The sequence below is a fragment of the Pagrus pagrus genome, assembly GCF_965226575.1.
Source record: "Pagrus pagrus genome assembly, chromosome: 14".
Lineage (NCBI taxonomy): Eukaryota > Metazoa > Chordata > Actinopteri > Spariformes > Sparidae > Pagrus > Pagrus pagrus.
In genome coordinates this window covers 14,517,072-14,536,062 of record NC_140198.1, presented here as the reverse complement: position 1 = coordinate 14,536,062, position 18,991 = coordinate 14,517,072, and the positions used below count along the sequence as shown (strand labels likewise).

Genomic DNA, 18,991 nt, shown 5'->3' with positions numbered 1-18,991 from the left:
CAAGAGGAAACTAATGCTCTGATTATCAACCTGGCTGATTACTGGATCTGATATTCAGCATTTTTCTGATCATCAGAATAGTTTTTTTAGTCAATTGCCAATTAAATAAATGAAATGAGGAAAAAATGCACTGCTGTGACTGCTGCAACCGCCTCTCTGTTTGTAGTCGGTAATAATTGTTGATGCATTAATGTGTTCATCACTTGAATGTTGCCACTGGTAAAGGTAGGTATGATTGTTTAGAATAATTTATTTTATTTTGTATTGGTAATCTAAATCTGCAAAGTAACTAGTAACTAAAGTTGTCAAATAAATCTAGTGGATATTTACCTCCACAATGTAGTGCAGTGGAAGTATGTATGCAAATACAGGTCAGTTCCACATAAAGGTTATCAGTCGATTAGAAATCAAAAATCACATCGGTCCATCCTTTACTAATACAGTATCAGAGACTCTAAAGGACAAGGGGAAAAAGAAGACAACACACCAAAGGGCACTTGCTTACAATCATACAAATATATGTTATTTTATTGAATAATATTCCATAATAAGACATCTCCTTTCAATCCATGTAGGAGTTATTGTAGAAATGTACACAGGTCTGATGACACACATGGAGAGAGGGTGAATCGAGGGCTTGTGTCTCTAGATACTGAGAGGGAGTCATCCCAAATGAGCCATGCGACGTATGCATGCTTTGCAAAAAAAATTCCCACGTCAGTCAAGACAAGTAGCAGTTATTATTGCAGACCACTGGTTCCCTTTGTAGTCCTGCTAATCCTGATTGTAGTTTGTTGACTTTGTTTCCTTTCTTTGCGTGCAGGCTGGTAGTTCTCGTTGCATATTGCTGGTCTTTCCCTGTTTGCTGCTTCCTGAAGTGGTCAAAAAAGCCAGTACCTCGCTGCCACTTGCTTTGGCTCTTATTGTAAGGAGTCCAAATCCCTGCTAACACTCGGGAGGTGCTTGAGGATGCAGGCCTTCTTCTCTGTGGCTCATCGGTGCCAAGGCCCATTTTTATTTATGGCTTTTTTTTTTTGGTCCTTTTTAATTTTTTTTTTTTGTCAGTTTTTCGGAAGACAAGAAGATTGGAGTTAAACCAATGAGAGTAGGAGAGAGAGCGAGAGGTTGTGGGAACTTTCTGGAAGACTTGCGTGACCGTAACTCTGAGACCAGCAAGGTCATTGCTGTGTATGACAGGACACATGTTGGCTTTAGGAGCTGTTGTCCCGCTGTTTTCACTTGAATACGCTGCATCTTTCACAAACACACAACTCAGTCGCACACTGGGATTCAGTTTGGGTGAAGTTCACTCGGGGGGACACATCAGTGTGGATACAGCAGTGCAGACCAAAAGACAAAAACACATCGAGTAAGGAGGAACATTCGGAGAGCAACAACAATTCTTCCTCCGCACGAGGAGTTTGCATTAGAAAGGAAACATGACAAGATAGAACAACTGAAAGACAATAAACAAAATCATCAACACTGACTATTTAAGTACATATCTGAAAAAAAAAATCAACCTGACATAGCACATCAGATACACTATTTGTAGTATTGACAGTAACATACATGTAAACTGGCAGCATTCCCTACATTTCGGCCGTCCAGACGGGTTTTGTTGTCTGGTGGCTTGCTGCTTCGTTGTCGAGAGATCAAGGGAGACATTTTACATCCTTCACATTTTTAGCATTCCTCAAAGAGGCCACCCACTTGAACAGAAAAGAAATGATGCTGCAGCAGCAAAAATACTCTATAAACTACAAAATAAATGGCTTCTGGGTTGTGATGCTTCATATTGGATTTGGAATAATCAAACACAGTGTTGCAGCTGAGACTCAACCTTCCCGAAGTTTCATCCTTTCAATATTTAGTACATGAGAAAAGTGAGTGTGGCACACCATATTGTATTATAATTTAAGGACTGTTTTTTTTTTTTGTTTATTCAATTTATTGTTACATATTTACTGGATAAAATTCAGAAGAATGATCCAATACGAAATATTATCATGTTGGAATTTTGGTTGTGATACATAAAATAATTCAATAGGAAAGCACCAATCAAGTGAAAAAAGTTGCTGCACTTTTACGTGTTGCACATAAAGTATAACAAGGAGTCACAACTACATTTGGAAGCCATTTGGCATGCGTTACCCACAAATCACAGCATGATGTAAACAACTGAACCTCTTAAGAAACTGTAGGAATTCAAACAATAAAGCGGTACACTGTTAAGTTATATGTGAAAATGTGGGCATTGCATCTCAGCACAGTTAATCAGCTTCAAGTGTGATTGGATTGATGATTAGAATTTCTGCCTACAAACCAGACAGCGTTTCTTTGCAGCCCTCATTAGCAACATTACCTTTTAGCAACCACATGCTTCCATTAGAGGGAGCCAGTTATACACAGATTTTCCCCACAAATTGACAAACTGCACGGTGCACATTTCAGTATGCATGTTGGCCGGCACAGCACGTTGTGCCGACTAATATGCAACACGTTGGCACAGCAGTACTTGGAACAAAATACTGACACGGGCTGCAAAGAAGAGCAGCATGTTATATTATACCACTGGAGCGAACTGTGATTTTGGACAGCGATGAGGTTTTGTTTGATCACGAGCATCTGATATGAAGTTGGATCACTCTCTTGATTTTGTGGTAATTCACAAAAGGACCAGAGCATCATTTGAAATTTCTCCATTTTAAACACTTTGATTAAAAAGACAACAGTTGTCAACTATTAAATTAATTGACCACTGTTTTGATAATAATTAAATCGGTTAGGGTAGTTTTTTATGAAAGAAATGTCAAAATTCTCTCATTCTGGCTTCTTAAATGTGAATATTTTCTAGTTTCTTTACTCCTCTGTCATTTTTGGGTTGTAGACGAACAAGACATTTGAGGGAGTCATCTTGGGCTTTTGACATTTTATACACAAAATAGCAAATCCATGAATCGAGAAGATAATCCACAGATTACTCTGCGATGAAAATATTAGTTATCTGCAGTCCAATGCTTAAACAAAACGTAACAAAATCCTAAATACAGATTTTCAGGCAGATCTTAAAATCAAAAGATGAACGGTCTCATGTTGCACACATTAATTTAGGCTAACAGAAGTGGTATTGTTACAGTATTACTGTCATTAAAATGCCTTGCTGGTCCTTGATAATACACCTGGAATCAATCAAATGTTGATGTGGTTTCCCTGGATGTTGGTAGTTTTTTGTGCAATGCAACGGAAGCATTAAACCTCTGCTGCACTGCTCAAACACTGGTGATGTTTTAGCTGCAGTTTTAATATCATTATTGCCTGTTATTCCCACTGGCTCTGATAAAGTCGAGGGATTCCCTGTTTGCTATAATCTCAAACCCTCCAAAGACAGCGAGTTACCTTTGAAATGTTTCAAGCTATGCCCAGTGGTTGTAAGGTGCAACGTGCTTCCGGTTCTCCAGTGATATTTCAGTAGGCCAAGTTTAGGGATGTGGTTTGTGTTATGTACCTGTGCTACCTTTAGCAAAAGGACAGTGTGGCTGTTGATGCTCACACTGTTTGAAACAAGAGGAAAGGGCCAGAGGAAAAACGACTTCCTCCAACTGGACTCTTTGTTGGGTTACAGGTAGAAATCAAACAACAGTCCTCTGAGTTCATTATGAACAAATGGATTTTGCTGTCTCCGGCAGACCTTGGGGGAATTTTTGCACCCATCGCAGGGTGGATGTTCTTCGCTGTTTGTGTTTTATTGAGTCTATCGATCACTGTTTCAATCTCATGCCCTTTTCTTTTTCTCCTTGCCTCTCTGTCTTGTCTTACCTTACTCTTAATCAGAGATGCTTGCACACACACACACACACACACACACACACACACAGGCACACAATAACACACAAACACACACACATACAGAAAGGCAGACCTTAAAAACACTGTAAGTATACACCTACACAGGCAACATAGTGTTGAAAAGAAAGTTAATGGGCTGTAGATACTGAGGGCTGTGGTTTAGGAGATGTGTGTAGGAAAGGGATTACCACTTTAAATCTCTCATGCGTGGGCACACAAACTATATCCGTATTTTCCTTCTCCATGTTACCACCTCGCTTTGCACTATAAATGTAATGTCAATGGACAAAACAGACCACTGTCTGACTTCTTTAAACTACAATGACAAAGATCCTCTTAATACCTCTACTACTCTATGGTTAGCTTTTTTTCTTTTCTTTTTTTGTATCAACCTTTTTCTTCCAGAACGTTTTACATTCAAGAACAGAACTAGTTACACTTACAAGCTGCACAACCAGACTCCTACCTTCTGTTGCTTTCATTGCACTTACATGTCTCTGACCCTGTCGACGTCCTTCATTTTACATTCATCGTCAAAACGCACGCTTCTGTACAGATCTTCCTGGCTTACATTCTGCTTCGTTCTTCACTTCACATTCAACATCAGACGACTTTCAGACAACATTCACTGGTCTTTTCTGTCTACTTACAGTATCACGGTCGGACAACTTACTATGGCGTTCTTCAGTATTACAATATTAAGGACTGGGTGCTTTTTGAGAGAGAAATCTATGGAGGATGTGGGTCTGTATGATGTTTAACGCTATAAAGTCACATTTAAGCCAAGCTGAGGGTTGATTCTACAAGTTTTGTTACTTTTCTGTGTGCTTAAGTGTAACTTTAAAGTAGTTTTGCACGAATTAGTCGATGGATAACCCTAACCCAAAAATTGTTGGTTTCAGCATCAGGCATGTGATGATTTCAAACATCTGAAGATGTCCGTTTGGGCTGTGGTAAACAATAATATTTGGCAGATTAATAGGTAAGGAAAGTAAGAAAAAGTAAGAAAAGAAATGCCATTATTTCTCAACTTGGCACGCAGGGTTCGCTTGCTGTCAGTCACTGACTGTTTCGCACCTCCAAGTGCTTTCCTGTAAAAGAACGGACTTCGGATCAACTTTGAAATGTGAACTGGCATGAACAAGCTCCCAGATGGAATGCACAAATATTGAACACTGTATTACAGCTAAAATAAGCCCACAGCACTGTGTACTACCTGCTGTGCACACACTTTGATATACAGTAGAAGATGGTAACTCGCAGTTGGAAACCATACTAGGCTGCACCAAAATTCACCAGAGAGAGGGAACATCGGCTCTTAAAGTAAAAAATAGACATTTGTAGGCAAAATCTGCTACAAGGACAAAATATCCAAATTTGAACTGAATGATACCCCCCCCTGGGAAAGCCCAGAAAATTAAAGACTTAATGAAAAAAATGCAAAGCCCTCCAAGTAATTTCCTCCATAGACCCCCTGTCATAAATAGCGCACAGTTCCTTACATGCCTCTTTGTCTTACATTAATTATCATATCCACATGCCGCATAAAACCCTGCCAAGAATTTTGCTTAGTTTGCTGCAGAAATTCCTTATCAACATTCCTCAAGAATACACCTGCTAATCCTTCACTCTTTCTAAATAACTGCCTCCACGCACTGACCTCTTTACAATTCATCACCCTATTTCAGACTTACTCTCACCCTCAATGCAGCACATTCATTCAGCCTCTGCTTCACATTCTGTTACCCTCCTGCACATTATGCTACCATTAAAATTAGACACCATCCCGGCGCTTTGAACCTCTCGGAGATTATCTGTGATTTTTAGCGACCATATAATGAGCATTTTTTACAGTTTGCCTTCCACCTCTCTCGGCGTTGCGTTTCCTGACACGGCGAGGGACTCACTGCTGTCTGATTTTGTTGGTGCTCATTCGCTTTGTGGTGACATTTTTTTCACTCAGTGCGTTACCAGAGCAGACAGCTCTCTGCAGCAGCGATCATTGACATGACTACAGCCAATACCCTGACAGCTCCCGTTTAGACTCCCAGCCCAGCGGCAAGAATAAAATATTGGCATTTTACATTTTGCAAACCACTGATACGTTCGCACTTGTATGTGTAATACCTACCATATCGATAATTTTACAGTGTGTCTCAAATCGTGTTCACATTACATGTATATGAGCTGACTTTCATGTCAGGAGTTAGAGATCCTGATGGTGAGGTGGTGGTGGAGTTACAGCTGTGGGAGTAGTGGGGTCTTTTTGTACCTTTATCGGATAGAACAGCTGAAGAAAAACGTGAAGAAAGGGACATTTTGCAGCCTTGTTAATGGCAACAAAACCTAATGTTTTTGATGAAAAGTTGGGACATTTCCAGCTAACCCTAACCAGGTATGTTTAAGCTTAAACATGATCTTTTCCTAACCCTAACCAAATGGGTTTTGTGCCTAAACCTAACCAGAGAATAAGTGTTACATAAAGAAATGTCAAGTTCCAACATATCAGTGGTTTGCAAAAACGTACATTGCCGAAATTCATCTCGATGATTGGGATGCAGAAGTCTCAATTTCTATAAGGTCATTGCATAATTCTTCTAAAAACATTAGTTTCACATACACATACTAAATGAATGTAGTCCCTTCTGTGGGTTCAGCCCCATTAGACTGCCCAAAGATCCCGCTCCCTGCTCTTTTAAGTTACGCGAGGCAGACGTTCCCCCAAGTATCACCTCTTCACAGACACAATGTCATGTCTTGTCTGAAGGACATGGTAGCGGTTACCCACATCGTCTCTATCTATCCTTTGTAGGGGGACTCATTCACACAGAGACTCTAACAGTGCATCCATACCACAGAAGATGTCCACACACAGGGGTTAAAACCCAATCAAATCAAGACACTCACTCAGACAACTACATTTTTGAGGGTGATTCTTCCAAGGTGATTTGATAAAGCTAGCGAGTGGATAAGCTGCCAGACATCCTCAGAATAACAAGTGCTCCAGCTCAGAGGCTCCTCTGGCTTTGATGTTTGGCTTCAAAACCTGGCTTTATGCTGACAGCAGATGCCGAGTGAAGTACACACTACAGCTCCCTTTTCAGGTGACTGAGTTCAGATCCACCTCGGGTTTAAAACGCGACCCACTTGTTCATTTGTAGCCTTTTTAACGAGCTAGTGCAACATAAGAAGTGGTCACCTGGTAGAGAAGAGAGGCTGGAGTGGATCTGGGGCGACGCTCACTCTCTCAAACATTCACACACACTTTTTTCGTATCTTCACTGAGAATCATCTTCTGGCTTGTTGACACAAATATTGCTCAGGCGTTTTTAAGTAAAACTCCAGTATTTAACGCTCTATTTTATGGCTCGTCTTCCCAGGAAGAATAGTTGTTTCATTTCATTGTATTTCATGTGACGCTTACTCTAGCTGTGCCCCTTCTGCTGGAATTCTTCAATCTTCATTATCATTTACCATAAGCATCAGGATCACCATCATTTTTTCAACTTTTATCATCGCCACCCATTTATACAGTATCTGGGCCTCAATTCTTCATCACAGGATCGGTTGAAATATTCACAAGAACAAAAGAAAACAAAATAAGAAAAATCAGTTTCAATGGAATGGACTCCCCTTTAAATGCAGCTGTTATTTTGTCCACACACCTTCTCAAACACTTCTCTTGCTCAGCTGACCTGCCCTGACCCAGGATTCCTGCTGATATCGTTCCTCTCTGAGCTGTTTCATCTCACTTTGAGCTTTAGTTGACCTCAGTGATTAGCTTAGCTGCTCGGCAGATGGTGGGTGGAAAGCTGGCTGAGCCACACTGTCACCAACTTTAGGGCTCAAGAGGGGGGGGGGGCCACGGGTGAGGATTATGATGCCGAGTCAGCGCTGGAAATGCGTGAGTGGTGAATATACAGTACAATAGAGCAGACGGTGGGTAGGCATGTGAGAAAGGACGGAATTGTCAGTTGGACAGAGAAGCTTGAGCATGACAGAGAAATTAAGGAGACTGTGCTTCGGGGGGCAGAGATAGAGACAAACAGCGGGAGGGGGAGTTGGTAGAAGTTCTGGCTGAGGCCCTGGGCTTTCTTTCTTTCTGTGGGGACAGGTGAGGGGGGGACTTCTCTCTCAGGGCGTCTTGGCTGCTGATGGACTGCCGACCCTTTTATCCCTCAGCATCTTATAGTGCACTTCAGGAATGTGGCGGCCAGTGAGGGCCATTCCCTCAACCACCCTCAGTGCATAATGGGCGGCTGTGTTCCCAGTGTCACTGCTGCCCTTTGTCCCACCCTCAGTCTCCTGTGCTATGACGCATCGGCCTTGGGAGCTTCTTTCCGTCCATTCTTCAGGGACGGCGAGTCTGACGTCTTCACTGTCTTCCGAGGAGGACTCACCGGTTCGCTGGCGAGCTCGTGTAGCGATGGCTCCTTATACATCGCAACTGTGTGACAAAGACAGAAGCTTAGTTAAAAATTAAGGAGGTGACTTATTGTGCGTTATTGTGAGTTTTTGTGATTTAATGTGAATTGCTACTGCGACAGTGAAATTTCCCTTGTGGATTAATGAAGTAATCTATCTTTCTATCTGATTTTTAGCTAAGATAAGCTGTTTTGAATTGTGCCAAAGTGACACAAAGGACACAAACCCTCTATAACTTTGGGCAGGAAGTGTGCAGCTCCTTTGGTCTTCTTCACCCGGTTGCCCTTCATGATCTGGCCGTCACGGTTGATACCGATATACCAGGAGCGGCCAGACTGGGTCTGGCGATAGAGCATGGAGGAGTACGTAACGTAGTAGTTCTCAAACACACTCTCCTTGAACTTACACTCCGGAGTGAAGTGCTCCTGAAAAGAAAAATGCATAAAGGGGGGGAGGTGCGTTCATGTTAGCAAACAAAGCAAGAGAAGAAAAATAATGTGCGAATGTCATGAGAAAACTGAGTCTTTGAACATGAACTCCAGTACACGTCAGCAGCAAACACTTGAAGAAAAAAATACATGGACACAAGCATTGAAGTACATTAATTAGGTGACTTTTTCCTGAGGGGAAGGATGGATAGCATTATATCTGGACTTGTGTTTCTTTGAAAGCGTGAACATCATGTTCCCTTGGGACCAGCAAGACAAGGATGCATACTATAGTTCTACATGGAGAAATAGGATTAACATCTTTGCTAAACATAACACGTTCCCAACGGTAAAGAGCAGAGGAGATGAAAAGCACTTACATACCAATACAATAACACATTCAATCTAAAAACATACTGTACATGTAAATAATGACATCAAACTGCAGTGACTAGTCCAGAGGAATCCTAAATTTAGAAGACCGAGTTTCCAAGCTTTGGTTGAACGAGATCCAAAATCACTCAAACATAATAGTACTTGGAACAGGGTGAGGTGACGTCGACTGAATTGGCATACGACAATGTCCGTAGTGAAACATCATCATGAACAATGATATCGTTGAAGGCAGGCTGCAGAAAAGCCGACTTGCTTGAGCAGAAAGAATCCTCACCAGCGCAACGCTGCAGTCGTGGCTGCTTACCACTGTCGCTCGTGCAGCAACTTCCAACTGTATCACCCAGCTGACCAAACTCTGGCTCCCATCAACAGCAAAAGGAGCAGGCCCATCAACTCTCACACCCCTGCCAGGCGAGGGTCCGACACACAACCCCACTCTGGGTTCCGCACCGCAACTTAGTTGGGTTGCTTGAAACAACGTTAGCCGACTAGCTATACTTTCGAAACTGAGCCATGAAAACAATAGCACGAATATCAATGGCAAATTTGAAAATAACGGACTAACAGAGGCCACTGAAGAGAAACACTGTTGCCACAGATGTACAGTAACCAGCAGAAAATAATAAACCTGACTAGGAGTCGTAGTGCGTTGACCATCAACAAAGTTTTTTTTTTGTATTCTCAGTGATGCGGGGTAAAGTCTTATTAGACGTAAGGCTGCAGCTAAAGATCAGTAATCAATAAAAGCCCAAAACCCACACTCAGTTTGCCTGTTTTGTTATATTAGTATAAAGATATTAAGAAAACCAGCAACTAATCCTATTCAAGGAAAGTTTTGTTGTTTTTGCTCGACAAATGCTTGAATGATTATTCTAATATCAAGGTTGTTGCCAATTTATTTGATTAATCAATTGATCGGCCTAATCCATCAATGTTTCAGCGCTTTATTTAGATATGACAACTTAGAACTTTGCTTTATTTAGTTAGCATATGAGTTACAACACAGGGTGGGAAACGTAAAAAACGGGGTAATTGACTGTCTGGTGAAACTGTTTGTGATTATGATGAGGATTAAGTTTGGGAACCACAACATACTATCACTAGCATTCATTCCCCTTTCATTCCCCCGAAGGAGAGTTACCAGTATGTCTTTACTATAGGCTTCTGTCATGTACTGTCAGTTGTTTCGTGACTGGCTAAATTTGAATAGACATTTCAAAATTAAATTAGCTAAACTTGGATGAAATCCAACCGTGTAGCCAGTCGTTGTAAATGATCATGTTCCGGCAGCACTTCCCCTCCGTCTCTGTCCTCAACATAAGGACTACTGAACCCTGCATAATGTCGACTGGTGATATTAACCAATAGCGACAGATATACATCTCTCTTAGTCTCCATCAGGGTCTTGACAGGGTCCTTCCCCTGTCAGAGAGCGAAGCCAATCTGCTGGATTGATTAAGTGAGAGCAGCAGGGCAGAAATGGCTGAGTGGAGAATTCCTCCAAGACTGGGGACGACAGAAGGGGGCCAGAGGATCACAACTTGGCATGGACGAGCTTTAATAAAGAGCCAAAAGTAGATTGAGAAGGTATAAGAGACCTCCAGTTTCACACTTATCACAGATCATCACCTTTCTCCTTCACAGTGAGCCGTCATCCTTTAGCTGAGAGGGCAATTCAGGACTGTGTGCCCTTTCTCCGTCCACTCCTGTCCTGCTGCTCCACCACATTTTTTTTAAAGACATTTTGACTTCCCATCATAAAAAACAAGCCCTTACCCTTAACTCGACAAACTCTCCCACTACCATGACCAACACATCGCAGGGCTATTTTAAGATCCTCTGACAGGTTTGATATCTTCTGCTGTGCTAACACAAAGAGGATGGGATCGATAGATGATCTGCTTCATTCATTATTAATCAGGCCAGAGAGCAAGAGGGGTGGGAAGTGCGGGAGACAGAAGGGGAAAGGCAGGAGAGACAGGAAAAGAGAGGAGAAGATCACTCGGAGAGGACAGAGGGGTTGCTGGGTAATGAAGGAGATTATGAAGAGAGAGGTCTGCTTCTTTGCATCTCCCCCTGGACCAAAGCAGGAACTAGCACCAGCACCCCTCGATCTAACACTCACGCCCCCCTGGATAGAGAGCCCATCACTCCGGCAAAATACCCTTCAGCTCAACCTCTGAAATGACACCCGTGATAACCCCTCTCCCAAGTCATCCTATAATTACCCATCATAATCAGTCCCCTGAAATTAGCCTAATGATAGAACCCACATCTTCTGTATTTCATTCAAGAAGTCTCAAAAGGTCTGGAGGAAAAAGATGACCCAGAGAGAGCAGACACGACAATGAAATAAATGTCCCGAAGATTCAAAGACAGACACTCTGGAGTGATTTGTCATGATAACCTACCACAATGGCCAATATGCCTGCTCCTAACTGACACAAATATGTTGCTGTGATCACTCCCCATCTCCGAAGCTCACCTTGAGGTAACCTCAGCCGAACCACAGAGCGCACCTAGGGCCTGCTGACTTAAGGTATCAGTCAAACCACCAGATTTACCTGCGCAGATGACTAATGGTTGAGGATGTGTTGAGGGTTGCACATTTTTTAAGAGCGATGGGGGAATACTTCCATCTAAATGTGTGGCTGCCCGAACTAGAAATTAAATAAAAACCCCTTTCTTTAACTGTGACTTATTGAGAGACTTGGGTAGCTTCCCTTCCATGTGTCTCAAGCCAAAAATGAATTGAAACGAAAGCAGACGAGAGAGGTAATACGTAGCGTCCGTGCTGAGAATCCCCAAGATGGGAAGAACCTTTTTATGATGCAGAGCAGCACCCCACCCCTCTACCCCACCCGCCCACACACACCACCTCCTTCCTCATCTCTGATTACATCGATTCTACCTGCTTCAGTAAAGCTTAACCCTCCGTGCCGCCATACACTGGGATTGCACTTTCCACCAAATAAAGACAGCGAAGTACTCATAATACTCACTCACAGGGCAGAGTTCCCCTAAATCTACTGTCTTTCCCTGCATTTAATGAGGATATGAGGACAGGAATGAATGTTATGACGAAAAAGCTGAAGTGAAGCCGTGAATAATATTTAATCTCTTGTTTACTTTCATTTCATCATGCATGCACAAGCGTGAAATCATAACTAACGCCCCTGAAAATGTAGCTCCACTTCTGGAATTCAAAACACGTTTTAGCATAAATGACGTGCAATTATTTGCAGTCCCCTGTTTAGACAGCAGGGGTCACAATGTCACACAGGCTCCCCGCATCTATTGACTGTCCCATCAAGCTCCCAGTGTAATCTATGGGAAGCCGGGAAATCTGCCCGGCTGCAGTAATCCCCCCGTATTTCCACAGTGCCGCTGCACCGACCCCGCTCACATGCATGCACACAGACACACGCATGTAATCGGTGCGTGTGAGTGTATGCGACGCAGAACGCCACGTTCTGCAGGCCATGCTGCTGATGTTGTTGACGAGGCCAGATGTAGATGCACTATGACACGCCACGTTACGTAAGTCAATAGGGCATAGACGTGCTTATTAAGAGGGGCTTTACAGAGGATGAGACTGGCAGTTAATACTGTCTAGCACCACACATGTATGGCCCGTCTCTAATGCTTTATGATAGCCCAGGGAGGCATCGTGCTTGCATGACAAGAGCAGAGTGGATAGTAATGTGCAGGGACTGTGCAGTGTTGACTGACAGCTGGAAGGCCCTTGTCAATAAAATGAATCTGAGAAGAGTGGTATCTGACATTCCCTGTTTGACCCTCAGTGACAGAGGTGACACACACACACCCTGCTTTTAATTTTTCCGGGACACAAAAAGCGGTGGTTGATTGTGTATCATCATCATCATCACCGCAGGACTATGTTCTTAAACATCCCAGAGGCAGTTTTGGAAGGAGAGCAATGTTACGAGGTCTATCACGAGTCAATCAGAAAGAATAGGTTTTGCCTTCCCTAAGTGCTCTTAATTGGCTGCCTGGCAAAGTGTCCGTCTTTCTCATTGCATTTCCGCACTTCATCTCGTCTCTCTCCCGCCCGGGCCAATTATTCTCTCCGCTACTTTTTTCTAATGTCCACATTTTATCCTGTCCTGTGATAAAAGCGATGCTATCTCGCCGCCGGTGTTGTCCTGCATCTCAATGCGATCCTTCCATGAAAAGAATAGAAAGGACACGGCTTTTTATCAATAGGTCTCACGCTCTGTCTCTTTCTTTATCCCTCTCCTGTGTCCTTCTGTCTGTCTTTCTCTAGCATTCACAAGTATCACAGGCCGACACAGATCACAAACAATAGTTTTTTTATTGTGTTGCTGTCCTTTGAGTATTTCTTTAATGCATCACTCGGTGCTGTCCCTGCTGTGAGACACGTTCACAACAGCAGATTTAGAGATTTGGGGACCAAAGACAGCCAGCAACCAAATTTCTCACAATGTGACTTTTGCTAAAAGTCATCCACTCTGAATAGCGTGTTTCAGTTCAGGTCAAAGTATTGTTTTTTGTTTTTTAGGTGCCGATAAAAACAATGGAAAATATGTCTTTTTACATAGCAATATATTTATGTTGCAATAAATATTGCAGAAAAACAAAAGAGCCACAATTTCTATGCATGCTAGGTTGGGATGTCCAGGTCCAAGTTTTCTCTGCCCTGATCCTGATCCGAGTCCAAACTAACACTATTAAACTTAACGTTGATTAAATATGTATCTGACTCACTAAAACATCTGAATCAGGAGAAACTTGATTTACAATATACTGAAGGACCTGGTTTAAAACTGTTAAGTTTAACAGTTCATATAAATGAAAGTAAGTGAGAGACGGCAACTCATGAGGTGACAGAAATCAGCAGGAGGAAGGCTGCAAAAAAAAAAAATATTATAATATAAATCTACGTTCATACAGTTATATTTTTTGTGAGGTTAAAATGCTCTTTAAACATGTAGGAGGATCACTCATTATTAATTACTTTTCATCATCTCAGCATAGTGGGCAGAGGGACATTTAACAGTCAATAGCTTTTTGCCTACATTTAAGTTTTGAGGCGCCCCTGAGCTAAGTAAACGATGTATCACTCTGTTGCAAGTTGTTAGACCTCAGCCCACTTCTGGTTGCACAGTTTTGTAACACAGTGATCATCTGTCACAAACAATCTTTGGTCGAGCGCAGACACCAGCTGCAGAGAGTGTTTTAAGCAGAAAACAGACGAGATTAAGTTTGGCCTGATATCAAGTTCCTCACGAAATTAACGTGTTTACAGAATCGGCAACAGCTAAAACGACCTGTCGCTGACCTCATTTGTCATTTTAAGTGGTGAAAGAGACAAACACACTGATTAAAATTGTGAAGCTGCTACTTGAACTTCTTGTACTCTAGCTTGTGCCATTAAGATTACTTGATCACTGGATGTAATCCTGAATGGACAGTTGAAATGAGACCGGATAGTAAAGTCAATACTATACCAATCGCGGCTCGGAGGGGGTGGGACATTAATAAAAGGTTGCATGCTACTGAACTTTCAAAATATTGAACTCATCATTTTGCATAAATGGTTATGATTATTGACAAGTTAGTTCTCGGCTTCAACCAACTATCTTTCTGCATTGTGTATTTGGGGTACAATGGGTGAGTATAAAGCCTTTTGACTCCAGAGGAAGCTGCATGTAATCTGATAATTTGCCTCCAGTGATTCTGCTCAGTGGTTAAGTTGCATTGTGGGTAATGTAGGCACCGGGTTTTGAAAAGGAAGAAGAAAGCATAGACTAAAAAGAGGTGATCTCTGCTGGTTCTGCTGGATCGATTTTGATAATTTGTTTTTTCCTGTCCAAAATGAGACCAACAGTGTTATAGTAGTGCAAAGCCGGTCCAGTGGACTGCTTTTCAAAACCTGGTGCTTACATTACCCATAATGCACTGTCATTGGGCCAATATGTGTTCTTTCTCGCCAGCTTTCTCCCAACAGTAACAAGTTTCCCCTGTTTACTAAGTTATTTTTATGGTTATTGTTCAGCAGTTAAAAAGTAAGTGTTAACATAAAGTGTGGCATTTCAAAGTATGGTTGTGTGGTTGGTGGGGGTCAAGGCAGAGGTGAAAGGTTGTGGAAAGATACTTGCTGCCAGATTTAACAACTTTCACAGGGGCAACCCTGCAGCCTCTCAGTCTGAACTCAGAATCAATCAATGGGTCGCCCAAAAAGACACTAATTTTTCTGTGAAATGCTCAAACTGTAGAGCTGGTGGTGACAGAGGAGAGCAGCACTGCAACACAAGCTGGCTGAGGTGAACAAAAAAACAATACTGTGCAGTTAAAAAAAGGGATTGCAATTTGATAGGTTTCATTTTGATACCAATCCTGTATAATGTGTCCAGGTCAACTCCTCTCATTCTTTGCATTCATTGACCAATCTGACATGCCTCAGAATTGCCCGACAAAACAAAGATAGCATTCACGTGTAGTGACCTTTAAAATAACAGGGAAAAACCATGTCTAAATCTTGATTGGCACACAAAACTCTCTCTGTGAAAACTTGCCTGTCAACAGTCATGTCAGCTTCCTTCAGCACAAGCCATTTTCCCTCTTCCTCTTTCCATCTGTCTATGAGAAGTTTTCCAGAGCACATAGATTATAAAATGGGGCACGAATGAGCCAAGCTCTATTTTTAAATCAGGATCAGCCATTTCCTGTTGTCACCTACAGGTAGTGAGGCTGAGATTTATGTCTAAGACAAGGAAGCAGTGGATCTTCTATGCTTGTTACAGAGCCTTGGCCCCACAACCTGACCACTACGTGTGTGTATGGGCCATAGAGCGAGGAATGCAAGGAAAAACTGTGAGTTGCTCGGGAGAAAACAGCATAATTACTATCAGTAAGCAGCAGAAGAGGCGGTATAGCAGGGGGATGAGAAAATAGCTGGAAGGAAGCGACTAGTCACTCTGTCAGTCACCTCGGCTCTCCTGAGAATGACAGTGATGAGCTTATTTATCGAAAATGGAAACATTGCTCGTCTGTGTCACGCACTCGCTTGGCACCTTCTAAATGTAAAAAGCTAATATAAACATGCTCTTACAGCACAATGATATGTGTAAAGGGCCATATCATGCCACCTGCACTCCCTCCTACACCAGCAAATTAGTACATGAGATACATTATAGGGAACACCATGGGAGTCATAAAATCAGACATGCATGATATTACACAAGAAGACAGCTGTTACATTGCAGTGTGCCCGTATCAACACATTCCTGTAACTGTATGTGTGTGCGAGAGGAGACTCTCTGAAAGAGGTCAGTGTGGGATGCAGCACAGCTATCGACTGGTGCTGAGGAAATCCCTTTTCCTCTCTGTTCACAGAGGCGAGGCACCAAAGTCTACTGCATGCTAATCAGGGGCTCAGGAGATAATAGGAGGTGGCGCATTTGCCATAATTCAAGATTTAACTCTCACATAGGCGGATGATGCTTTCTCTTTTACATCTCATATGCATAAAACCACTTTGGCACATCATTTCCCACACATCCCGTTGAAACCATCACAGAGAAGTGTCCAGAAAACGATGGAGCTATAACATCCCATTTATTCCATTATATACATATACTGCTACCTCTACATACTGTTCTGTACTATAATGTTCTGTTACTATATACTATTTATGGGCAAATGTTCAAATACATACAATCAAACTGAGAGATATCCTCGCTCCAGAGAATGATTGTCTTTTTGAGGTGTAAAGATAAACAGCTATCAGAGCCTACATAAAGCCGTATGACTATTGTGCTGTTATCGCACACAGAACTGAATAACTGGATAACAATGGCAGCCACAACAACGTGTAAATAGTCAGGTGAAAGAAGTATGTCACCGCTGGAAAGATGGCCTTTTCGTGAAACTGGGCTGTCTATCAAAGAAAGATACAAATAATTTTGAGATTGGTACTACATAACCACAGAAAAGAGTTTCAGTGGTACTCCACTTTGCTCTACAAACATAATGAACTGCACCACACCAACCAACCAACCAATAATCTGATGAGTAAAAAACAATATCACATTGCCTCTAAATGGTACGCTGAAAACATTGAAAACATTTTAGCAGCGAAATAGACAATGAACAGTATTGTCGTTCATATTTCTGGTATTTCAGCCTTCATTTTCACAGTACATAAACATACACAACTTTGCAGCGTAATAGTACACTAAAATATGATTTTAGGCAATAAATTGTCTTGATTTATTGTTTGGCAGCACTGCCTAGTTTAGACAGTTTTATCAGAGTTTGATGAGACGCCCCTCATCATTCAAGCTTCCCTGCGAAAAATTGTACAAATTTATGTGATGTGAAGCGTTTTAGCGATATCATCACGCTAAAGCAATTTTACAGCACTGTCCGAGGAGCCGATCAGACTGCACACTGGAACTAAAATCGTCCAGTGAGTGCTCTCACTAGAATCCCTCGTCGTTTCTCGGTTTGATGAAGACAATGCCTCCTGCTAATGTAGCAGCCTGTCTCTCCATTTCAAGTTGTAGATTCTATGTAGGAGTAACTTCACTGAATACAGATTATTTGCACTGAATGAAGCCCTTATGAATAATTGGTTGATATCCTCGGACACTGTATTAGACATTATTGAAATAATGCTAAAGAGCTGATGTAGTGCTTTCCAGCGCTGGCTATATTAAACAAACAAGTTGTCTGTCTGTCGCAAGTATTGTACTTCAGAGTGTTCCCCATCTCTCTTTTCAGCCTCCTGCTAACTGCTCGCACATTTCTGTCTCCTATCTTTGAAATATAATCTATCTAGTTTAACGTACGTTAATGTAACAAATCAATCGGACCGTTCTTTCTTTTACCCGCAACTAAAAACTGATCCAGAATCTTGTTCGCAGTCATTATGTCAATATACTTGCAAGCACGAAACGAGTCGGAGTGTAGAAAGTTGAAGGGCTATAAAAGGTGAAAAAGTACTCATCTGAAATTTAAAACAAAAAGAACATAAGGTGCATACTTGCCATGTTTCCCACCTGCCCTGGACTCAAAATCTGTCAACGGTTCCTGCACTCATGAGACCCCAGATACTCCAACAGTCTCTCCAAAACTAATTGGAATACTCATGCAGGTAGTCTCACAGGTTGTCACCCTATCTCTCACCCCCTGCCTCTCTGGCTCTCACCTTTCTCTCTCAAACATTCGTACACACCTAAACAAGTACAACACACAGCTACTTTTTCCATTGGTCTCTGGAAATCCATCTTTGTTATAATCCTTGTTTTTTTCTTTGAATTTCCTGCCACTTATTGTGCATAAACAGGAACACTTACATGTACAACACAGACACATGCGCCACATACTTTATGATTTATGTTAAAGTAGTAAAATACTGTCCTCGATAGTTAACGTACCATCCATCTTATTCTTATTCCCATTCTATGTACACTATGTGACTAATCTACAGGGTATACTTACCGAGGTATAGAGGTATCCTTCACTATTCATGGCAAGGTACAGGCCTGTCTTTGCCCCCTGGATTGCCACAATCCGCAGTCCCACCGGAATTAAGTTGAACTGTGCTAAATTGGGGAATAAAGTAGGAGAGACGAACGCGACAAAGACAATGAGAGAAATAAAAGAGGAAGTTAAAGAAGATCGTGACAACAAACCACAATGCTGTGTTGCGGCAGAGTCTGTTTTTTCTGTCTTTATTTTATTAGGCTGAATGTCACAATGCAGTGTCACTGCTGCGTGCTATGTCTTTCCAAAGCCCAAAATACAGTGACCTCTCAGAGTTTATGTTGATGTAAACACAACACCATGTCACCTTCACTAGGCTATACACTGCCTCTAAACCTGGAACATAATGGAGATGTCCT

At 42.0% G+C, this 18,991-nt stretch overlaps 1 protein-coding gene across 1 annotated transcript in view; it reads right to left on the bottom strand.

Moving 5' to 3' along the window:
- Positions 1-689: 689 nt before the first annotated feature.
- fgf11b (fibroblast growth factor 11b) overlaps positions 690-18,991 on the bottom strand; it is a 39,362-nt gene continuing 21,060 nt past the window's right edge. The window contains exons 3-5 of the mRNA XM_084372913.1: positions 18,588-18,691; positions 8,501-8,699; positions 690-8,296 (exon numbers count right to left, since the gene is read on the bottom strand). Coding sequence (XP_084229039.1) covers positions 8,160-8,296; positions 8,501-8,699; positions 18,588-18,691 — 440 coding nt within the window. The 3' untranslated portion in view covers positions 690-8,159. The remainder of the gene's footprint in view (positions 8,297-8,500; positions 8,700-18,587; positions 18,692-18,991) is intronic.